The 23902-nt window shown below is 47.7% G+C and overlaps 1 protein-coding gene across 5 annotated transcripts in view; it reads left to right on the plus strand.

Annotated features, from left to right (window-relative positions):
* DAGLA (diacylglycerol lipase alpha) overlaps nucleotides 1-23902 on the plus strand; it is an 80089-nt gene that overhangs the window by 30677 nt on the left and 25510 nt on the right. For 2 of the 5 annotated variants that reach the window (XM_075095075.1, XM_075095074.1), the window contains 13 exons: nucleotides 154-319; nucleotides 3292-3430; nucleotides 3960-4171; nucleotides 6565-6666; nucleotides 7268-7406; nucleotides 10719-10806; nucleotides 15168-15302; nucleotides 16003-16080; nucleotides 17342-17466; nucleotides 18672-18828; nucleotides 19152-19235; nucleotides 19367-19444; nucleotides 23581-23661. In XM_075095075.1, coding sequence (XP_074951176.1) covers nucleotides 3336-3430; nucleotides 3960-4171; nucleotides 6565-6666; nucleotides 7268-7406; nucleotides 10719-10806; nucleotides 15168-15302; nucleotides 16003-16080; nucleotides 17342-17466; nucleotides 18672-18828; nucleotides 19152-19235; nucleotides 19367-19444; nucleotides 23581-23661 — 1374 coding nt within the window. In that variant the 5' untranslated portion in view covers nucleotides 154-319; nucleotides 3292-3335. Of the gene's footprint in view, nucleotides 1-153; nucleotides 320-3014; nucleotides 3210-3291; nucleotides 3431-3959; nucleotides 4172-6564; nucleotides 6667-7267; nucleotides 7407-10718; nucleotides 10807-15167; nucleotides 15303-16002; nucleotides 16081-17341; nucleotides 17467-18671; nucleotides 18829-19151; nucleotides 19236-19366; nucleotides 19445-23580; nucleotides 23662-23902 lie in introns of those variants that run through there. The other 3 variants (XM_075095077.1, XM_075095076.1, XM_075095078.1) reach the window with 2 other exon arrangements.

A 23902-nucleotide genomic window follows, 5' to 3' on the forward strand; every position in this document is an offset into this window, starting at 1 on the left:
TGTCACTTCCTTCCAGAGGGTGCCGGGGGTGTGGAAGGGGGGAGTCACGACCCCTGGCTCGGTGGCTCTCAGCAGCCCCCCCAATGAATAAATGAGGTTGCTGTCTTGGAGGGCGGGAGTTGCTCTGAAGATGATGCCCGGCTCTGTCGGCAGGCAGTCACCACGCCGTCCTTCCCTCTGCCGAGTGGGATTTTCAATGGCTGCAAGAAGAGTTTGCCGTTCCCTCCTTCGCTTGTGATGTCTGTCTCCGTGGATATGCACTTTTCCTGAAATACCGTTGCGGGAGAGAAGAATGTGCAGCGGCTGGACCACATGCCATGTAAGATTTCTGCTTCCGTAGATCTTTCTCTGATCTGAGGGTCAAGGGCTCTGGACTCCTTGCACACAGAGCCTGTGCCTGCATGTGCTTCCCCCTAATTTTGGTGTTGGGAGCTTGGGGCTTCTTGTACTGGGGTTCAGGTTTCAAGGTCCTGGGAATTTTTCACTCTCTGCAGCAATTCTAGGGGCAATGCAAGGGGTTCTTGCCGTTGCAAAACTAGGGTCAGTGATCTCAGGGCTGTTTGCACTCTGACCTTCCATTTTCCTCCCTGTTCCTCTGCTAGATCATAGCTTCATCATCTTAAATTGTAACTCCTGAGTTCTGCTACCCTGGAATGAAGCCAAAGAGTCCTCACACTGAGTGCTTTACTGTTTCTTTTTTTTGGTGGGCATTACAGTCTCAGGCCTTCTGTCATCTCCCTTCTTTCCAAACTGGGGGCAAGGCCCCAGACCTCATGGTTTAGATTTTCAACAGAGAGTCTTTGAAAATTAATCGGGACTCTTTCTGCAGTGCACCGGGAGCCTGGTAAGCATACAGCTAGGAGTGACAGTCCCACAGTGAGTATTCTTGTGTGCGACAGTGAGTGACAGGCTCTGCTCCGTCCCCATCTGCTGCTGTGGGTAAGGAATTCGCATGAGATGTTTGCTGCTCTTGCCGATCCCCTGCCTTTTAAACTGGCAGAGGGTGGTGAAAGCAGGCAGAGCACAACTGCCTGCGTCTGGAGAGGTGGAAGAGTTGTGGAAAGTGCGTTGGTGGGATGCAGCCGTAAGCCGAGGGATGATGGGAACCGCGGCCTGAGCTTGGCTGGGAGGTGCCGCGGTGGCCAGAGGAGTGAACGAGCGTGCTGGAAAGCGTGTCTGCGTATACGGAGCAGGGTTAGCAATATTCAAGGTAGAAGCGCTTTCACGCGGGTGGTACGTGAGAGGCAGGCGGGTTATTCATGGCAAGGCTAGAAGGAGTTGCCAGATGGCCAGAGGAGTGAGCAGTTTGAAGGTAGAGCTGCAATGTACCGAGTGCTCTGATTATTATGTGCTAAGGAAGTGTGAATCCAAATGGTGTTGTAATTTCACATTCGCTTTGTTTGTGGAATAGAGCGTTTCCTTCACCCAAGTGAGTAACGTGCTGGAAGCGTGTCAGCCTGTTAACGATGGAATCTCCTGGAAAGTGTGAAAGGTTTGTGTAGGTTTTCAATACTTGGTGACTGAAACGGGTAGGAAGGGCTAGTGCAGCGGCCATAGGTGTCGGTACCAGAGCGGGGGGCTCCTGTTTTGGGATGGTCTGCACAGCAGGTAAGCGATGGGGTGACCACACCTGACCAGTGAATGAAGTGAATGAAGGTAGGACGAGGCAGCTCTGTAACTGCAGCGATGGATGCTGTGATACTATCCATGGCCTGTCACAGAACCAACAGTTGTGTTACTTTGAAGGTTCAAATTAGTTTAGATGTGATTATGTCACTCCCACTCTTTTTTTTTTTTTTTTTTCCCCCAGAGCACTGTTAGAGACATCATATACAAGTGAATTTTTCCCCACCCTGGTGCATGAGGTGTGGGAGATGATATTCCCTCCGAAATGCTATTGGGAATCCTGATTACATCAGAACTAACAAATGTGGACGCTTTTCATTTTTGCCCGTGAGCCTATCAGCAAATCGGCAGCTCGGTACAAAGAGCAGTTAGTACTTCGGAGATGCAGCTCTGGAGCAGCGTGGTGACTGCAGCTCACGGATGGAGCGCTCTGGCAGCAGCGCGTGAACGTGAGGACGTGAGGTTAGCGGGGTTAGGACAGGAGAAGGGCTGTGATTTGAGGCTGAGATGCATCTGTTGGGAGAACTCGGCGCTCTTGAGACGGTGGCTCGGAGCGGAGAGGCGCAGGCCAACGTGTGGTGTCCCCTGGTCTGCGGTAGCGCGGGAGAGCGCGGGTGAGAAGTGCAGCAGGGTTTAGGGTGCGGAAGAGAGGAGCAGGGATGGCTGCTGCAGTCAGGAAATCACTGGTGGCTGTGGGCAGGCGGCACAGACACGATCTCAGAAACCGAAGGTTGACAAAACCGAACAGAAGTCACGGTTGAAGTGTGTTGAACAAGAAATGCAGAAGGGAGATAGGGTGTGCTGCAGGAAAGGACTGAGCCGCTCTGATGCGGTGGACTCGGACTGGAGCAGGCTGGAGTATGTACAGCAGAACTGAAACGGTGTGGGAGAGCTGTGCTGGGAGGAGGTGTCTGGATAGCCCTGTGGAGTCTTGTGACTTATACCACTGCTGTTTCTTTTTTAAAGGGTTTGTGAAGCTTTAAAAATAGGAGTACAAACAAAACGTGGGGAGGAACAGCCAGCTCCTCAATCTTCGACCTTTTAATTGTTAGTGCCTGTCAGGCTCAGCGTGAACACAAGGGAGCTGTGGAGCTGGCAGGGTGCTTCTGTGCAACCGAGGGTCGAGTGCGAGATCTCCTAGGAGCTTGCTCCCTCAACTCTAAGTGCTTGCTGTTGGGAGCCAGTCAATAGCTTTTCCCGATGCTGCTGCTAACTGCTAATGGATATTTTGGCTTGCTGAGCCAAGTGAGGGAGGGAACTGTTGGACAACAAGAAAAGAGGCAGGCAGCAGGTGTGCCTGTGGAAGGACATGGAAATAGAGTTGAGGCCAGTGTAACCTGTCCGGAGCACCCCGCAGCGACTGCTTACCAACATGCAGCCCTAACAGGATTCCAAGTAATCTTGTGAAGTGGAGCTGGCTGAGTGGTGATTATGTTCAGTGAGTTACACACCTCCTTCACCTAATACTTCCCACTCTTTAAACTGTACATTCCTCTCCCGTGCTCTCCTCGAGCGTGCCATGCCCCCTGGTGCTGGAAGGAAGAAGCTCTGCCATCTTTGGTGTGAAGAAGGATAGCTCTCAGGTGCAGTCCTTCTGCTGGTGTGGGGCTCTCCTGAGGGCGTTGAAGAGGGTCAGCAGCATCTTTGACTGTGGTTCTTTTCCAGGAGGTGAGTGTCGTGCCTGCTGAACTTCCTCAGACCCGCTAGCCATGCCAGGGATTGTCGTGTTCCGCCGTCGCTGGTCTGTAGGCAGCGATGACCTGGTTTTGCCAGCCGTCTTCCTCTTCCTCCTGCATACCACCTGGTAAGTGAGAAAGGCAGAAGGTTTGAATTCTCCTATGAATTCTTTTTGCTATTCCTGTTTCTTGCAGCTGTAATTCTTCCTGCGCTTATACATGCGTCTGGAAGGCTTGTTTGGGGCATTTCTGACAGACACCAACATATTTCCAGCTTCTGGTTCTTTGGATAAGTTCTAGTTCCAGTTCCAAAGAGGGAGCCTGACCAGAGCTGCCTGCATCCTCCAGTGCTACCCAAGGTTGTCCGCTGGAGTCCGGGGCTGAGTTTCTGTACAGGGGCTCAGGAAAAACAATCGGAGTGGAAGATCCCGTGGGCTGATGTGACTTGACACGGATCATCAGATTGTTCTGTCTGGGGTAGCAGGGCCTCTGGATGGCTCGTGGGGAGGAGATTTCCAGAACAAATGAATATTAATTGTAAATAGCTGTGGGACACTGAGGATCCTCAGTAGTTTGGTGAGGAGAGCAGGTGTGGGGTATTACATGCAGCTTTCTTTGGCTTACACTGCTGGTAACAAGCTGGTTTGTGACTGGCAGGTTTGTGATCCTCTCTGTGGTGCTCTTTGGGCTGGTGTACAACCCCAACGAGACCTGCTCGCTTAACCTGGTGGACCACGGCAGAGGCTACCTGGGCATCCTGCTCAGTTGTATGATCGCAGAGGTGGCAATCATCTGGCTCAGCATGCGAGGCAGTATCCTGTACACAGAGCCCCGGGACTCGATGCAGTATGTGCTCTATGTCAGACTGGGTAAGAGGCAGCGGCCTGAGGCCTCCTAATGACTCAGCCTCCACACTGCCATCTGCTATCGCAGAAGACTTCTCTCCCCACACCCTGACAAACACACAGCTTCTGAAAGACATCCAGATGGCCACTTGTATGTGATATGCATCTGAATACATCACATATACCGCACCCTGTCGTTGCTGTAAGACTTCCATGCAATGCCCCAAATATCTTTCTAGCAAACCTTTAACTTGTCATCCTCATTGCGATGCAGGTACATCCTTTTCCTCTAACAAAATATGCTCCCCTTCTGTCTCGAAACACAGATCTGCCACACTGAGATGCATCTACACTTCTCCCCCACCTTTTTTCCACACGTTTTCCGATGATACAGGCATATGTCTATGTAAATCGTGGTGGTTCTGACCCCGAGGCATGTGCATGTCCTTGCCTGTCATACAGATGCTTAAGTTTACCTCCACCTACCTTGAGACATACACTTGACCTCTTGACTCACATGTGATGCATCTCTCCATCCAGCAACCTGCACTTTGATATTCCACCTCCAGGCACCAGGAGATAAATAGGTTTACCACCTGCTCACTGGTTGCATCCTCTCTCTCAGAGTGCCTATTTGCCTTCCTAAAAACATTTCCTGTCTCACTCACCCACCAAGAACTAGATCAGAAAAGAGGTTGCTCCTTGATCTCTCATTCAGGGCTTCCCTTTCAGCTTGCCTTCTCTCCTCTGTTCTGTCGTCTTCCAGGTACAGAAACTTGATCAGATCTTTCTGTGCTGAGTGAAGATTTTAAGAGAAATCTTTTGGAGATGCAGAGTCACCCCATTCCAAACGAAGCATCTCATGTTTTTGCATTTCTGGTTTTGCTGGATTGTTTTCATGCAGAATTTGCTAAAATAGGGGTAACCTTGCTTGAAAGCTCTGTCTGGGAGACATTTCTGCCTTTAAGTGCTAAGTGCAAATCATTAACATGACTAGCAAACAAGTCTTTCTCTCCAGTTTCCCAGACACACTGCAGTTTCCCTAGGGAAGCATATAGAGCCTGACAGTTTGAGTAACACTGTGTTAAAACCAGACTAAATGGGACAAGGGAGGTAGAGAGAATCCAAAGAGCCATTTTCCTTCCCAAGCATCATCCCCTTTTCTTCCTTGTCTGCCATAAACTAATACATGTGTTTGGGATCTGTGTTTATACTGTATCTTGGGTTTTGTAGATGCTTGTTTCACGGGGCTTTTTACTCTTCATGCCTTCATCAGTTCTGATGATAGAAATAGGAGTGTGACCATCATGTGGGCAAGGTCCACGTGACTGTCCCATTTAAGCACTTGCTGTTTAGTGCATATGAATCTAGGGAAAGAGTTCCAATATGAACCCAGGAAAGTCTCATCTGTGCTCCTGCTGCTCCTGTCCTGCAGCAGGTAATCTCAGAGGGAGGCAAACCAAGGTAGGCAAAGCCTAACTCAGTTTAAGAACATAGGTTGGGCTGATCAGGAGCTAGGTCTAGCCCTGGTTCCTTGCCCACTGCTGTTGAAAACTGCTGTGTGGCTCTTTGGACTGGTCTTTCCAGGATAGTGAGAATCTGTAGTAAGCCATGCAAGATTCTGTGCTGACACGCAGATACGGAGGGTGGAGGTTAGGGTCGACTAGGCTCGAATGTGGGTTTAGTCTCAGCTACACCAAAGGCTTGCTAGGCATTACTAAGCAAGCCATTTACCCTCTCCATACCTGATTGCCCACCTGTACTTTGGGGTTGTAATGCGTAGGGAAGGTGTGAGGATGAGCACTTCAGAGCAGTGTTTCCCAACCTTTTTTGTTCCTGGGAGCTGCTGTCAACCCCCAGTTTCTTCTTCATTACCACGGTAACAGGCAAAGCTGAGGAGCCAGTGAATGACTCCTTAAGGACTGTGTCCTGGGAACTATTCCTGGAAGGACTGCGAAGGGCAGAGGAGCTGGGAGCACCTGCTAAGTGTAGTAAGCAGGATTAATCCTGGGTACACGCTATTTATTTCATATCTTTGAATCAGGCCAGCTGTCTGAAGTGGTTAAGACCTAGGTACATGGTGATTCTTGTCACTTAAGGGAGTCTTTCTGCTGTCGTGGGCGGAAGGTATGTCTGATTCACACCTCTGATATGGCCAAGGGCACTGACAGCTCTGTGCGCTTGTGGTCCTCGTGTCATTTAGGAGCAGTTAGTGTTAAGGACACATTACACTTTTGGTTCAACCTCTTGAATATCACCTTCGAAAGCACTGGGGGCCCCGTCCTGCAGTCACTTATTCTGTGCAACTGTCCTGCTAAAGAACCTGTCTTTGGGTTTGCTCACTAGAGGATGGGGAGAGGCAGTTGCTAATCCATAGGGAGATGCTGCTATTATCCATTGTGTTCCTTTTGTTTCAGCTATCTTGGTGATTGAGTTTGTGTATGCTATTGTGGGCATCGTTTGGCTAACGCAGTACTACACTTCCTGCAATGATATCACAGCAAAGAGTGTCACTTTGGGTATGTATTTGGAATGTGGTTTGTGTGCATTCCTGTGTATGCGCAGCCATCCTCTTGCCTTGGAGTGCTAATTCACTCGTGCGTGCGGGGATTGACTGTTGGAAGTGGATTGTAGCTGTAAATGTGGTGCTTGTTTTCCTGAGACGTTATTGCTCAGAACAGTTGTTCTATTCATTTGTTTGTGCTGTCTGCGCTGAGGCAAGAATGCACGTTCCCATGGAGGGGTCTGGCTGGGGAGTCTGTAAGACCTGGTTCCCCGTCTTCAGTTCAAAATGGCTTTACTGTTTTCCTGGAACTCCTTTTCAATCTCAGCCAGCCTCCTGTGGGGGTGATGCTAATGTTTTAGTCTCCCTAGATACTTGGTGAATATTTAATGGCCTTCTGCATGGGCAATCTCCTCAAACAGCTGGAAAACCTAGCTGGGGTTTAGAAGCCTTTCCAGAGGATTTCCTTTTGCTGCAGCTGGCTGCAATAGTGTTTGGGGTAACTTTCTCTGCCCTGCAGCAATGGAGAGGCGGGTGCTACGTGTGTGGCGAAAAGCAGGAAGCGATGCTGCCAAGAGTTATGGGCAGAGCACCCAACTTCTCTTCTTTCTTTGCAGGAATGGTGGTGTGCAACTGGGTTGTCATCCTGAGCGTCTGCATCACCGTCCTGTGCGTCTTCGACCCGACAGGCCGGACCTTTGTCAAACTGCGTGCCACGAAGCGGAGACAGCGCAACCTGAGGACATACAACCTGCGGTAAAGCAGCATTTCTGCAAGGATGCCCTGCTTTTTTTTTTTTTTTTTTTTCATTTGTTTGGTTCTTGACATTCTCCTTGCCTTGCTTGAGGGAGCTTTCGGCTTCAGGCATTGCTTCCCTTTGCTGGTGAGGGTGATTTTGGAAGAAAGCGGCTCAGACTGTCAGGTGCTGTGTGTGGGCATCTGTATCCGAAGGAGGCGAGGCAAGGCGGTATCTGGCTGGGTTGCGCGTTTAGTCACTGGATTTGTGAATCCTTACGGGCACCTTGAGCCAGTGCTGACCACAACAGCTTGTTTGTCTGTCCTGTAACAGTGAGGCAGTGCTTAGATTTTGCTTAGGTTGAGGCAGTGTCTTCTTCCAAAGCCCCTTTCTTCCTTTATTTTTTTTTTGTCTTCAAAATACGACCTTTTGGCCTGAGGTTTCTTGTATTTGGTCTTGGCCAAGAAGCAATTTCTTTTGTGTTGGCAGTCAGCTCTCTTAATTAAGAATTGATTGCATCTTTGGGCTACCCAGATGGGGATATGAAAGCTTTTTTCACCAAGCAAGGCATTTTTCAGAAGTTTTTCTTCCAGTAGCAGGACAACACAAACAGGCTTTGTTTTCTTACGCAGTCTTGACATATGTAACTGTCAGTGAGGAATGTGGCTTTACAGGGCTCGAGGGCATTAGGTTTTGATTGAATGCGAAAAAATGAGGCTTTTAAAAAATACTCTGCAAATTTGGCATGTCTCATTGGGCCTGTGTATTCAAGGGATGTTTTGAATACACGCTCTTACAACGTCTTGAAACCGGATCTTTCAGGTTGTCTTTCTGAGGAAAAACCAGGCTTTTCTAAGGACGGTGCAGCGAGTTTTGTTTGAAGGAGCCTGGGGATTTTTATTGCAGAATGAGTAGGACATTCTTCCTAACCCTTCCAACGTGTCACTAACACTAGCCTGGACTGTTTGGAGTTAGCGCCCTGTTAGCCTAATGTGTGCGATCGCCGCGTTGCCACCAGGACGTTCTCAGGGAGACCGGGATGCGAAGCTATGACGCTGCTGTGGATCCAGTACCCCGCATCACAGCAAAGCCGTTTGGCTCGGAGCAGCATTTTTCCAAAGGGAAACAGTGTGTCACAGATTGCAAAGGTGTTTTGGTTTGGGTTTTTTTGTTTGTTTTTTTTTTTTTCCAGAGAAATTAAAAGTAAATCAAAACAAACCCCAGAATGATCTTCCCTGTGAGGAGTTTTGAGATCCCAGACAACCGAGTGAAGGTATTTGTCCCTTGGGCCGCGGCCAGGTTTTTCCCTCCAGGCCCGTAACATTTTTGGAGAGCTTGTGCCTGCTGTTTGCAGATTTCCACTCTTGAAAGGGAGTGTTAACAGATGTTAACAAGCAAAATGCTGTGGGCTATAATGTGAAAGGGAAACATAAAATGTTATATGTGTTCACTACTAAAGCAATTGTTTTCAGAGAATATATTTTTAAATTCTCCGCTCACTCAAAGCAATCCCTTCCAAAGAATACATTATGAAGTTCTCTCCCTGTTTCTGGATTGTGATCCTGCAAGATGCTGAGGGCCAGCCCTTCCTACTGAACTCCCTCTGTCTGCAGTGATACGTGCCTTCTGATGTACAGCAGTAACTTGATCTTTGCATTACACTTAATCTGCGCCGTATTTCCTCTGTCCTAACTCATGGGAAGACTTGATTTGCTCGTCACATTAAGAAGACATGTAACTTTGGCTTCCTTTTTGTGGTACTCTGCTGTAGCTATTGGACTCCGTTACACAGTGGTTTCCCTTTACCAGTTGCATCGTGATGTGCGTGGGCTTGTATGTTCTTGCAGAGCTAAGGAAATAAAACAACAAAAGGCTCAGCTAATTGTGCTGAGGCCTTTCTAAGAAACTGGTGTTACAGCTCATACTGAACATGTGGAAGTTCAGTGTTAGGAAGAAAGAATTTGGGAAAAGTTGGAGCACGCTTGCTCGTTCAACCCCCACAGTGAAGTTGTGGAGTTCTTTGCATTGCTGCCTGAGTTCTTTGGCATTTGATGGAGCAAACTGAGTCCTGCCAGCTCTTGTGTTAGGACACTCGTATTTCTGTTCCTCTTTTAGTGTCTTCCTTGGAGGTTATGGATAGTTGTTTTAAAATGCTCAGGCAGGAGTCGTTGCATTGCCCTGCAGGATCTGCTCCTTCTGTTGCAGGCAGATACTCCTTTACCAGCTGCTTTCTTCCAGGCGCTCCCCACTTTCTGTGCTCGGGCTTTTCCTGATGTGACCATTTGCCAGAAAACAGAAGTGGTCTTTTTTTTTTGATTGGTCTGACCTGTGTTGAGTTAGTCTGTGTTCCCATTAAACACGACCTGGCATTAGAGGAGCTGCGGACTTCATTACGTGGGTCGGTAGCGTGGTGCTCTGGCCGCCCGCTTCAAAGCCACTAAGCCTGACTTGATCTGAGCATTGTGTGCAGGTACGCCAGGCAGAAATACGTGACTGCCACCCTGCTGGATGTAGTAGCTAGGACAAGCTCACAGCAGTGGAGTAAACTCAGCTGTAGTTCATTTTAAAGAGGGTTGTCCAATTAACTAATTTTGAAGCTGAAATTGAAATGTCATATAAACCAAATGTGGGTTGAGCTAAACCTTCTGTATTCAGCCTTTTTAAAAACTTTTTCTAATTGAAAGAAAACCTCTAGCTTGCCTTTCTTTTATTTTTTGGTTCAAGTTATGCACCCTACTTCACTAAAGAGTGCAAATTGTTTCAGTTCTGAGACTGTAGTATGTTTAATGACTATATTTTTCCAAATAAGCTATTTATTGGAAAAAAAAATTGCGCAGCTCCTCTCATACTAAGTGCTCAGGGTCTTTTGTAGCATTCCCACCCCTCGCCCCGAAGCAGAGGTTTCCTGCTGAGCGGCAGTACAGCCTAGCACATGATGCAGCTGCCAAGTCACCAGCAGACCCTCCTTCCATCCAGAGCTCCAGATGCTCTTGGGCGTCCCGCTTCCAGCAGATACCGTAGAAAGAACAACAGTACCTTCATTACGGCCATCCCGTTCAGGCTGAACATTGTGTATAAAAATACAGAGGCTTGGTCCTGGCCAGAACAGGTAGATTACGAACGACCCTCCTGTCCTATAAAATGAGCCAAGTTGTTAATCTAAATGTGGCCTCCTTGTCTCTGCTAGAGCAGGATAAATATAAGAGTATGGTGTAGCACGTTTTTTACCAGTGATGGTATAAGCTGTGTGACTTTGTATTGAACCCTGCTGTTTGTTTGCAGTCGTGTTCTCCTGCCCGTCCTCATGTGCACACTCCACCCTTTATTTATAGACACCGCCTGGAAGAAGGGCAAGCCAGCAGCTGGACACGCAGACTCAAAGTTTTTCTTTGCTGCACACGGACAAAAGACTCTCAGTCGGTAGGTACCAAGCATCTCCTGTCAGAAAGCGAGCTGTGAGTACGGCCGACGAGACGGGGACTGAGCAGGGCGTAGCGGCGTGGGGTTGCTGCTGTCAGGCCTGGGCGGTATGCGTCTCGTTTCACCGTGAGTGTTCTTTGAGATCTGGAGGCAGGAGGAATCCAGCGAGCCTTGACAGTAGTGCCTGCAAGGGCTGGAAGTGCCTTCCAAGAAGCAGCAAGCTGAACTACCCTCGGAACGACCAGGCTTGAAGTTTTGCTGCGTGGTGGTTTCTTTTCCTTCCTTTCAGCCCAAGTAGCCCAAACGAGCACTTGCATTTCTGCAGGAGGGTACCTGGGTACGTCATGCAGAAATGTTTCCCCCTGGATGCAGATGTCATGTCGCTGAGTAGGGCAGTTGTCTTTTCAAAATGGCTCGTCTTAACCCTCTGGCTTTGAGTATTACAGGACCCTGTCTGAAGGTGAAGTTAGTAGCACTGAAAAGCAATGTTGTCAGTGGCAAACTCTTGTCCTGAAGTTGACGCTGCTGCCATGAACTGGGGTAATAATTTTAAGTGAAGTTATCAGTGAAAGAAATACATATTTCCCTTATGTTTAGGTTCAACGTTTGACAGCGCTTTGTGGTCAGCTTCAGTTTCCCCTTATCAGCCAGTTTGCTTCGGCAGTTTCTCCTGTTCTTTGCGTCAGTCTCATCCCCTTAACAAGGAGAGACGCCTCTTTGAAAGGGGGAAAAGGCAAACCTGTCGGAATCAGCGAAAGAATACTTCTGGATTACTGACAGTCAAAACCTACTACTAAATCCACAGATTCACATGAAAATCATTGGTTTGAAGTTTTCATGTGCTGCAGTTGGGCTTTTCCCTTGCTGTTACCTGTCCAGCAGGGAAGGATAAAGGGCTCGATACTGCTTCCCCCCAAAGTTAGCCGTCCATTCCTACTGGAAGCAGTGGGAGCAGGTTTGCACCTCAGGGTGATATTCAGCAGGGCTTCTGAGGACCTGCTGGAAAAGGTGAGCGCTAAGGTGGAAAATTTTGCTGATAACTCGTAATATTTAAGTTGTTCAGAATTACGAATATTTGAGAATTCTTGAAAGACCAGGCAGAACCAGGGAATTGTTATCAAAGACAGAAGAAAGTTATAGAGATGAGGTGATGCGTGCATATCTGAAGAAACAATTTAAATGACTTGCCATACGCTGGGCTCTGAATTAGCTACAGCCTCTCAGGAAAAGAGCTGGGAATTATCAAGGACACTTCAACAAAGACATCAGTGCACAGCGGTAGCCAAAAAATCAGAAAAACGTTTAGCTTCAGTAGAAGGGCATAGAAAATGACAGGGAAAACAGCAAGGGACCGACCACATCAGTGATGGCCTCACTAAATATAGCCTGGTGTTTGGTCTCCTAAAAGATGCAGCAGAAAAAGGAGCATATTGGAGGGGATACGAACTTGTATAGGAAGAGAGGTGAGACTGGGATTTTAACCTCAAAAGGGAAAGGTGGAACAAGATGAAGAGCTGTGTAAGAATAATTGAGAGTCAGGGGAAGGCTACCTGAACATTTGTTTGTCACAGATGGCAACCAGTATGAATTAGACTAGAAGGGTTTGTTGGTAAGTGCTGTGTAGTCGCCCGCAGGGTGCGGTTTCCAGACGGCTGCAGGAATTGTCGTAGCCCTTTTGCGGAAATCCAGCAGCCCGTACTGGCACGCTGGTCCTCCCGGCGGCGCGGATGAAACGGCACCGTGTTCCCAGGGACCGTCCCAGCCCCAACCTGCTGCCCCGCTGAGAAGTCATAGCCCAGGCCTGCCGCCTCTCACACATCACCTGCTAGAGCTGCTTAGGGAAATCCATCAAGAAAACCGAAACAAAACCAGCTTTGTGTCACGGCAGCATCGTTTCCTCGGGGGTAACCTTGTGCTCCTCCGCCTGCCCGTGCTCCCAGAGCAGAGGCGCTTTCCCTTCCCCCCGAGAGCACGACCAGGTCGCCTTGCCCCGGTATCCAGAGACGCCTGTCCTGAGGGCGCAGCACGGGCGCTGCGGCCTCGCTCAGGAGCCCTGACAGGCTCCTGAATAGCCTGGTTTCTGAATTTCTCCATTTTATTCAGGAATACAAAATATTTCGCTTCATGTCAAGCTTTTTTTAACAAATTTTTCATTCTGCAGCGACCCTGGTTTTACTTTTTTTTTTTATTCAGTTCAGGATAAAAGCAGAATCTCCAAATTCCGTGTGCTATTGAATTTCCATTTTACATTCAGCCTGAGCAACTCCCAGCCTCTTTTCTTTTCAGAAACAAGCTCTGGCTTTGTGTGTCCTGGCATGACAGCCTGTGGAATGAATGTGTATGTAATGGATCAGAAATGAATCCGGTGCTGTCTCTCCCAGTCTTCACGGAAAAAATGTTCTAGCAGAGGATCATCGTCCTCTGGGCTGGAAAATAGTTCTGCAGAGTGGACATGGCGCTGGGGCAGGAATCGGTTCTTATGGGTCTGAAGCGCCAAGTCTCCACCGGCTCTGCCAGCCCCAGAGCCTGCAGAACACTACGGTCGATCCTGCGATATAGGATCAGGTGCTTCAGCAGAAACTCATACCTCGGAACAGAACGTACATGTGGAACTTCCATTACGGCCTTTTACTGTGGTCAGATTATTGAGGGGTGTTGCTGTCACCATGGGTTAATGGGTGTTTGTCCTATTTTTACGTCGAGGCTGTTTGTATTTCTTCTGTGCTTATAGGAACTGTGCTAAGATTTATGGGGTCAGCACTTCAAGGATACTGCAGTTGTGATGTTGGAGAGGTTAATGCCGGTCCATTTGGCCTTCAAAGGCACAGCTGGCATGGAAACTTGCACAGTTGGCACCTGAAACCCCATTCTTAATGGTGATTTAACTTGCTTCTGTAGGCAAGTGAAAAATGATAGAAAGTAATCTTGCACTCCAGGAGTTTGTCAGAGATGAAAGAATGTAGGTCATTTCCTGCCAGACTGCTAGGGAGAGAAGGGATTTACTTTCTTGTCTGTCAAAGAAGAGAGATGGAGAGATCCTGTCCTGAAGACCAGCCCTTCTTCAAGTGCATGGCTGAGGCTTTCTACAGCCAAGACTGCAGTCGTGTGGCTTGAGGTGCTGAGTAACAGGTGCTGTGAAAATACAGGCTCAAAGTTCAGGATAAGGCTGGGACAGACCTTGGTAGGAGAGATTGAGCAGGTGGCAGGGAGTTGAAATAACTGACCATTTGTGTACTACAGCACCTGCTCAGTCCTGCTTTTTATTGATCCAACCTCTGGGTCACCCGTTGTCTTTAAGCTTGCTGGGCTGAGCGATGGCCAGATCAGCATTGGCTCACCATCCAGCCCGGCTCCAACAGCACAAACCGTTCTCACTTAGAGTCTTGGGTTTTTTGTAGTACAGAGCAAAAGGGAAAATAACACGTCTCCTCAAAATATCTTTGTCACTCTGCTTCAGAGCCTTTGCTTGACCCTCTCACGTCACTTCTGTCCCTCCTGTGATGTCTTCCTTTTTTGGGTTTGGTCACCTCCTCTTCTGGGAGCTCTGCATTTAATGACTTGGATCTTTTTCCAGGTTTTCCTTTTCTGGCCCTTTTGCTTGGGTGTAATCCAACATAACCCTGGAAAAGCCTCGTAACTTGGTCTGCTCCTTCAGTACCAAGAGCTGCCGTGGGTAGCACATGCTGCTTGTGATTAACTCTTTGAAATCACATAGCAAAGAGTGTGATGGTGAACCCTGAGCAGCTACAGAGACTGTTCAGCAGCAGGATTCAAAAGCTGTCACTGTCTGTGATGTGCCTGACATGGTGAGGTCTAGGTTAAGTATGGGCAAAATGATCCCAGGACAGAGATACGGAACTGAAAAGGCTGTTAAATAAGACAAAAACAGTGCTTTATTTTTTTTCCTGAATAGCCTTTGTTCAAATGAAATTGCTTTTGAGGAGAAAGGATGACTCTGAGATGACTCTGGATTGGGATTTGCTCGGTTCTCATCTCATCTTACTTCCTCTGTCTTGTTTACCACATAGAGATGAAAACGTTTCCTCTCTCTCCCTTCGTGCCTGCCTTGGCAGTTTGGATGTTGAGGTGGTCTGCCTGCCCACGCCGAAGCACCCAGCGTAGTACAAATTCAGTCTCAGCTGAGGCCTCCGAGTGGGACTATGTAAAATAAATAAGATATATTAATACAATTAGACCAGATATGGTGTTCCCTGAAGGCATCTTGTGGATGTTTTGGAGAGAGAGCTATAGAAATGAGGCCATTGCTGCCGCATTGGTTCTCATTCTGTGTCCTGTTTTGAGGCTCCCCACACCCAAACTCCTCCTCCTATCCTAAACTCTTCTCTCCCTGGATTTTGCAGGACGCCTACTCTGAAATCGCCTACCTTTTTGCCGAGTTTTTCCGAGACCTTGACATCGTCCCATCTGACATCATTGCAGGCCTGGTTCTTCTGCGCCAACGGCAGCGGGCAAAGCGCAGTGCTGTGCTGGATGAGGTGGGTGGAGGGGACCCGTCGCTGCGCACGGAGGCAGCGGGCATCTCGCTCGGCCTCTGACTTACCTGCCGCTCTCGTGACTCACAGCGTGAGAGCTGCATGACTCTGCCCACCTTTTTTTCTCTTGTGTGATGGGCTGTTGCCGGTCACTGAGCTGCAAAATAAAATCACTTAACTTCTTTAGCAGCTTTTTCCCCGAGACTCCCAAGGGGCCCAACTGACACTGAGTCAAGCTTGCGAAACCTGTCATCTTTTCCAGGCAGGTGATACATACAGATTTAGCTCTTGACCCCAAATGAGCAACTGCCTAGAAGGAGGTGGTAGATACTTGAAAGTGAATGGGAAGATTACGCCTCCCCTGCTGTGATGTGGAGAAGACTCCAGCATCTGGGTAAAGCTGCAGGAGGAACTGTGGGGAAAAACTCCTAAATTCCCAAGCCATTGCTGGCACTGAGATTTGCTGATTGTTAACCCTGTAGAAAATGGTTTTGTTTTGGTTTTTCCCCGCAGAGGTGGGGTTCAGACAGCAGTGCTCAGATCAGGCAGAAATAAGAACTGCAGAATTGGAACCAGTTGAAGAGACTGCTTGGGATAGTTGAAAGTGTCTTGTCCCAGGTTACATTGCGCGTTCTGTTTCTCGGGCGTAGATTTTGTCTTGATGTCACAGAGAAGAATTTTTATGTGTGTTTGTGACTTACAGGCAAACAATGACATTTTAGCTTTTCTGTCTGGGATGCCGGTGACCAGGAACACAAAGTATCTGGATCTGAAGAATGCGGTAAGTCGCTGGACCCTGGCCTTACAAACTCACCATGTTTCCCCATGTAGCCTGTTTTCTTTTTCTCAGTGGCTTCTCTTACTCCTTCCTGCCCCTCTCTGCAATAATCATAGAAATTAAAGATCAGTACAACAGAGTATAATAACGCCACTTGCTCTCCGGGGGCTTTTTGACTTCAGGTTACTTTTAAAGCACTCTCTGTCTCTGTCCTCCACTCTGCGGGAAGTGGTCCTATTTCCACTCAGACGGGGGAAGGCAACGTGAGCTTTCTCCAAAGCCAGAGGTGGGAGCTGAGCGCTGCACCCAGGAGTGTCGTGCCGAGCTCCGTATGGAAGTACCACCAGCAGAGCTCGTGGAGCCCAGCGGGCAGGGCTCCGTCTTGATAAGGGCAGGGAGCTGCTGGGAGTGAGATGGAGCCTTCCTTCCTGGGGCTGATTGTCAGCAGTTCTCAGGATGGAAATGGCTGCAGTCTGTTCTGTTCTGTGTGAATTAAGCTTGGCTTTTCTTCTGGCATGCTGCTATTGCAGCCCTTCGTTGGGCAGAGCGTATTCACTCCCCTTGATTAGATGATACTGCTGCAAGGGAGGCAAGACTGACCCAATCCCAGCATCTCTGATCAAGTGATTCTGTGATTAACCTGCTTGCGGCTGTGCTGTAGTGCATTGTGTTTCATGCTGACGCCCTGCTCGTGTTCAGCCTGGCTCTCCTCCTGAAGAGGCGTGTGGGGAGAGATGTCAGCAGAGCTTATAGAAGACAGCACTGAGGTGTGTGGCCCCAGACTGGCTTTATGGTCCTCTCTGGTCATCATCCTTATGGCCTGTGACTACGTGAAAGCAGCATATTTAGAGAGCTCATCTTCATGGGACTTAAACTAGTTTATCTCCTCAGCTAGGGTAGGGTGGGCAAAACCCACAGGGGATGACCTTCCTTTGCAGCAGGGTGTTGGATACACAGAGGAGAATTTCTCTAGAACTAACCTCTAATTTTGTTAAACAGCTAGGGGGCCCCTCCGCTCAGGAAAATAGGCATGGCTGTACTGAGCTGTGCTCAGGAGCGGGACGATCTTGCCTGGCAAAACCAGCTTGCTCTCCTGCAGTCACCTGGAAATGCTGACAGTGCTGTTCTGGTGGTGCTGAGAGAGAAGGCTGATGCTCAGAAAGAAGGGTGCACATGTCTGACTATGATGGGGAAAGGGAAACGCTAGGAAAACTCACTGTCTAAGAGAGAATAAGGCCTTTAGCGAGTCTGTTGTCTCTTTCAGCAAGAGATGCAGCGGTACAAAGAGGTGTGTTACTACATGCTGTTTGCCCTGGCTGCCTATGGCTGGCCCATATACCTGATGAGGAAGCCCACATGTGGACTCTGTCGCCTGGCCAGATCCTGCTCGTGAGTGGCCATCCTGCCTGTCACTCTGCCTTCTCTTCATCCCTTTTCCCTTCTGTTTCTCCCAGATTTAGAATCCTCCTTTCCTTCATCTGTTTGCTCTCTTCATCGCCCCTCTTTTTGTTCTTCCTTCTTTTCTCTTCTGCTTTTTTTCCTCTTTTCCCTTCTCATGCTTTTTCTTTCCATTTCTCAGTAACTCTGCCTTCATACTCCGATGCCTTTCTCCTCAGGCTTTTCCTTACAGTTGCTTTTATGCTTATCTTGTTAAATAAACCAGGCTGTCCTATGCTCTGTCCTCTCTGGTGCACTGAGGATCATGCCAGTCCTGTGCGGTTCGAGCAGCCAGCAGAACGACCTCATCTGGCGCAAGACCGCTTTCACACTGAGTCAAAATAGCTGTCGTGGAGCTCAGAAATGAGATTTATCGGCAAGCCCAGATACGCAGGGAGCTGGCATTTGGGTCTTTACTAAAGCATTGGCAAGACTTGGCCAGAGTTTGTGCTGTGTTCTCTCTGACTAATTGTTTTTCTGCCATGCTGTATAACGCTCACCTCATGGTAGCGAGGCTGTAGTTCAGTTCAGAATTGCATTGGTTTAAATGTCTGCTTTCAGCTGCTATAATGCTGTCATCAGATTCTCTTTGGGGTTGAGCTTTTTGCACTTACACAGGCAACTTCTGAACTCGTCAGGAGGAATATACTTCCTTTTGAGTACTTTTCCTTGTGAAGTGTCTCGTAACGGGAAGAAAAGGGAAAAAAAAAACCCTGTGCTTCTGTTTTTGTTCAGGAATGACTCTAGACCTGTTTTCTTTTTTTTTTTTTTTGTTATAAATAGATCTAGATCTCCTTAAATGCTAGCTGCTTTGTGTGTTGAAGCAATGTAGGACTGTGCTCTGAAGCATAGTATCCTTTTGAGGAGAGGTGCCAGCCCCGCCGTGCACTGATTCCTTGGGGACTGGTTGCACTGTAGCTCTCTCTGGTGCTCAGAAGGAAAACTACATCTGATCCCAGTGCCCCTTTTTGACGCTGAAACAGGAGTTGTGCGCTGTTTTGTGCAAGAGCTCCTACCCGTGAAGGGCATCGCTGCTGTTGAGTTGAGGCTGGTGTGGCGTGCAGGGTCTGTCTTCCCCTTATCTCTTAGGCATTCTACTCTAAAGCCAGTCTCTTCCACGTTCCGTTTTTCCTCAAAGCCGTGCTTTCCTTCCGCAGATGTTGCTGTCTCTGTCCCTCACGTCCCCGCTACGCACCCAGCGTCACCATTGAAGAGGATAATTGCTGCGGCTGCAATGCCATAGCCATCCGGCGCCACTTCTTGGATGAGAACATGACCTCAGTGGACATTGTTTACACATCTTGCCACGATGCAGTAAGGAGCATCTGCAACCCCCTTCCTGTTTGGGGCCTGCTGCTGAGGCCCTTCCTAATGGGATTTACGTGCTTCCAGGTGTCGTGGTACAAAGAGGGGGGAAACTTAAGCATTTTTCTGACCCTAGAGCTTCCCGTCCTATCTCTCCATCAAGAAATTCTGCCGCTTGGGCAGAAATATTTCCTACTGCCAAAAATCAGATCATTCAGAGGAGTGCTTACCCATAAGGCGTAACCTCTCAGGCTGCTCTGGCTCCTTGTCCCCGAGCAGGAGAATAAACAGGAATGTTTCACCTGATTGATACAGCAGTGGGTCTTTTCCAGGTTTATGAAACGCCTTTCTATGTGGCCGTGGACCACGATAAGAAGAAGGTGGTCATTAGTATCCGAGGAACTCTGTCTCCAAAAGTAAGTGCACCCTGCAGTGGCCTCACGTACCCAGGGCCACCCTGGCAGGCTTTGAGGGGAGTCTGAGACCCTCCTGAGTTGCCGCGTGGTGTTTGACTTAACCTGAAGCACGGTGACTGCTTTCCTTCCAGGACGCCCTGACTGACCTAACCGGGGATGCAGAGCGCCTTCCCGTTGAGGGTCACCACGGAACGTGGCTGGGACACAAGGTGCGTAAAAGACAAGAGAACAAACCCAAGCGAAACAAAAACCCCACTTGTTTCTCTAATGTTTTGACTTTTTAATTACAGGCCAAAAAAACAAGTGGTCTGAATTGCTTGAGGTGCTTTTAGGAAGGGTGTTACGTAATTGCAGTGAAATGGCTTTGAGGTGTTAAAATCCTTAGTTATAACAGTTGAAATGACTACGTCTCTCATTAAAATCCCATACAATTAGGAAGAACCAAACTGTAAAAGACATCTGCGGAGACCTAGAGCAAAATGCTTGGAGTCATTCAAATTACTTTTTCTCCCACTGACCTTTTCAGAATTTGCTATCCAACCCCGAGAACACGTTTAAAATTCTGGTGCGACGGGGATAGGCCTTGAACCTCCTAAAAGGACACTGGCAGGACTCGCGTCTCGGTAATTAGGCTGATCCTGCGTGTCTGTGTCAGTGATCAGGACTGGCCTGACTAAATCAATTTACTATAGTGCCGACCTTTGCCCCAGTCCAGCAAAGTAATGACACACATGCCGAGTTTTAAGATTATCAGGAATTTGGCAGCCTCTCAAGACGCGGCACCAGGCTGGGAAAGAAAAATACAACCTGGAGGTTGTGCGTGTTGAAGGGAACGTAGCGGCTGCTGGAAGTGGGGCTGCTCAGGGCGACAAGATGTTGCTGATCATCTGGACAGGGTCCCTTCAGGGCGGGACATCATGCTCGTAACTCCTTGGGAGCCACGAGGTGGGAGCTTACTGCTTCGTTCGTGACGTCCTGCCTGGGCGCCAAACCTCTTCTCTGTGCTTTGATGCCCTGCTTTAGGAAGCAGAGTGTTGGTAGCTGATAGAAAATGCGTACTCAGATACTCGGCTGGATGTGGGTCTGTTAGAGAAGCGGTTACCTAAGAAAGTGGTGCTTGGACACGCTCTGGTCGCCGGGTGTCCCAGGGTGGGTCTCTTTGACAGCAACGCTGTGTACCTGCTATTTGGCTAAGGGGTATTTCCTTTCTTTCCACCAAAATGAGAAAACGAATCAACCTGGCAATTACACAGGACACATGGGTATGGAAACATAGATAAATGAGGCAGTATTTTGTCACATAAGTGATATTTGGCTCTGCGAATCTTTACAGTTTGTTTAACGCTTCTGAAGCACTACATCTGCTGTCAGTGATGATGTCACTTGCTTTTGTACTAATTCATTTAGCTCAGAATGACTTTGCACAATCAGGGTGATCAACGGCTCACGCAAAGGAAGGTAAAAGCAAACTGAAGGAAAGCAAGGGGAATTTGTTCTACTTTTACCGTGCAGAAAAGCTCGTAATAGATCCTTGCAGAAGTTGGCTTTTTCTTTTGATCTTTATGTGAAAATATTCATATGCTAGTGACTTGTATGAAACGTTATCAGATCGTTCCCTTTGTTCTCTATTGAGTTCTTATTTGGCCTTTGCGTTACTTCGTTTTTGATTGTTACTAGTACAGAAATATAGCTTTATCTTAAATTATTATCAATATTAATCTTCAGAAAATAACGTACTGTTGATTCCTGAGGGAAACTGATCGAGATAATAGAATTCTAAAATGTTGGTCTTAATGCATTTTTAATGTCCAGAGGTCAACTTTAGCACCAAAATAAATGCAGTGCCTCGCTAAACACTTACATTTAATTTGGAGAAAAGTACTTGGCCATTCGAGAGCTTCCTGTAAGTTGTTTGATTTCTGTTATTTCTCTTGCTGCGTCTGTCCCGCACACCCAGCAGGCTGGCACGGCCCGTTATCTCCACCTGCGGAGCCCGCCTGTCACTCTGCTTCACGCGGTGTCGAACAGGCATCCTACAAATTAAAACTCTTGATGTTTACATGAGCCTTCTTATCACTCCACCGGTACCACAGCTGAAAGTGTTTGATTGCTTGGGTTGCTGCGAATGCTGCAGTTAAAATATATATTAGGTCTCTGAGCTATTTTTGCATCAAAGAACCATAGCTGTAGCTAAGGTTTAGGGGTTAGCATGCACAAAGAGAGGGAAAAAAAGGGGGATCGTCACAATTCGGAGGGGAAATTAATCACAAAGAAGAAATCTAGCTTCACTATTTGTGAAATAGTAGCCACTGATTTTATAACAAAGGTAATTTAAAAATAATCATAAATCAAGGGCATGAATCCATACTAATTCTGTTGACCCTGTGCAGAACAGAACTGCTAACGTGGTGATGGTTTTGGAGGCTTATTTCATTTCACGGTGTTGAGCCAGCCGGGGTGACAAGGAGTAGCCACTGGAAGGAGGCCCCTAAAGCTCAGCCGTGCTAACAGCTCTCACCAGTCTGATACGACAGTCAGTAACAGCAATGACTTTCAAGCTCTTGCCTCTACCAACTAGACCCCCGTGGCGGGTTTTCACACACATGGCTCAGATATCACAGGGCAGTTTTGTGCCTTCAAACTGCAAAGCAATACAGACTCTTTCCCTTTCACTTCCCCGCATCTCCAGCCTGTTTGGTTATTTACATGGGAGATCTGAAAATTAAGCCCAGATAGTTTTATTCCTTTGAAACTTAGGAAACAGTGTCCACTTTAATGGAAAGTCTAAATGTGTCTTTGCAGTGATAAAAGTCTCATTCCATAATATTAAAATCACTGTCTGTAGTAGAATATTCTGTAATTATCAAAAATATAGTTATAAGGCTGACTAACAGCCCATTAGTACTATCACTGCGGATTTAGGTCATGCTTTTCAAAAAGAGAATCCTAAATTCATCTTAGAAATTTATATAAGTAGTCTGCCGTTCGCTTCTCATTAGAGCTGGGAGCGGAGATGCCGCTGGATGCAGCGGAAGCTGGCTAGCTGCTGCGAGATCTGAAGACAGGCATGAAATATCATGGCATCTGCTTTTTGATAATGATGCATTACAGATGTCCCATTTACCGGCTCAGCAGCATCACCTGTGTTCTGCTCGCTCTCTTCAGTGCTCACATCGGTTTCGATGGCGGGTTTGATATTGGGGACTTTGAAAATGCTGCATTTCTGTGCTTTTTTTTGAGAAAGCCATGAATCCTTTCACGTCTCTGAGATTAAACAGCGCTCAGTAATGTTCACTTTGTACTTGAACTGTTTTCAGGCAGGGGTGTAATGGAAAATAGCAGAGATGATGATCTTCCCTGGTTTTTGGCCAGCCCAGCCAGTGTGAATTATTTGAGGTCTGTAATCACCAAATTACAAGTAGCTTCTTTCTGTTTACCCACGTTCACTCTGGATTACAGCACTGTCTGTCAGCCTTTGTAGTTCAGGCTTGCTTATCGCTGAATTAAACTGTGGTCAAGGCATAACCAAGCATTTGTGCGACAGACCAAATTCTAGCGGCTTGTTTATAATGGATCAACTGCACTTGTAATTAATAGACAGAGGGAGAAACCCTCTTCAGATGCAGCCATCAGCAGAGAGGATAAATGTTTAGAACCAGACTTGTTTCCCATCTTTCAGCAGTTCTTAGCTTCTAGTGCGTAAAAACCTTTAATAATTTGTGATGAATGTCCTTTGGCAGCTGAATCCCCTTAATAGTTGCAGCCTTCTCTAGTCGTCAATAAGTCTTCCTACGCAGATAGCGCTGCCGCTTTTTCCCTCCAGTGGTGTCTTGACGTTTGTATTATTTTCCCTGTGAACTTGTTAGGCCAGTTTCATGCTTTTATTCACAGATTTAAACGGAAGAGCGCAGCGCTGCAGTTAAGGCAGTGACGTGCAGAAAAATCAAAGTCTCTTTCTCCGTTCGACTGCAGGACCCAGTGTCTGCTGAGCTACCGGATACACAACCTTGCGTTTAAGAAGCGGATTGTTTTGCGTTGGCTGGGTTTTTTTTCCCTACACTCTGCACCGTGAGCTCAGGAATAGGGCCTCTGAGTATGATCTTAATTTCAGAACTGTCATTACTTCTAAACAGTTTGTGGCTCCTGGTAATCCGAGAGCCAAGTCGTGTGCCTAATGAAGCCTATTCCGAAATGGGGAGTCACTGTTCTTCCTGAAGCCCGCCACACGCTGCGTGGCCCTCTAGAGCTTACCCAGCGTTTGGGGCAGAATGGTGTCTGCTGGATGTTTAGATCGGGGCTGATGCGCAACCGTTCACGTCCTGTTCTGCCTTCGTGTTTCCCTCAGGGAATGGTGCTGTCTGCTGAGTACATCAAGAAGAAATTGGAGCAAGAAATGGTGCTTTCTCAAGCTTTCGGACGAGACTTAGTGAGTACTAGTTTTCTTTTACCCTTGCAGGCTATATAGAAGACAAGATTTCCCCAAAACACTGGTTTTAGGGAAACCTCTAAGTCCCTGAATCTGTTGTACTAATTTTTCAACTCTTCCTTCAATTCCTGCCCCTCTGGATTGCCAGACAGGCAACTAGTTACTCACTCCCCCAAGTTTTTTTTTTTATTTTGAAACCACCAATACTGCAGAGCTCTTGATTTGCTCAGGCAAAGCTGAG

The sequence above is a fragment of the Phalacrocorax aristotelis genome, chromosome 5 (genome assembly GCF_949628215.1).
Source record: "Phalacrocorax aristotelis chromosome 5, bGulAri2.1, whole genome shotgun sequence".
Classification (NCBI taxonomy): Eukaryota; Metazoa; Chordata; class Aves; order Suliformes; family Phalacrocoracidae; genus Phalacrocorax; species Phalacrocorax aristotelis.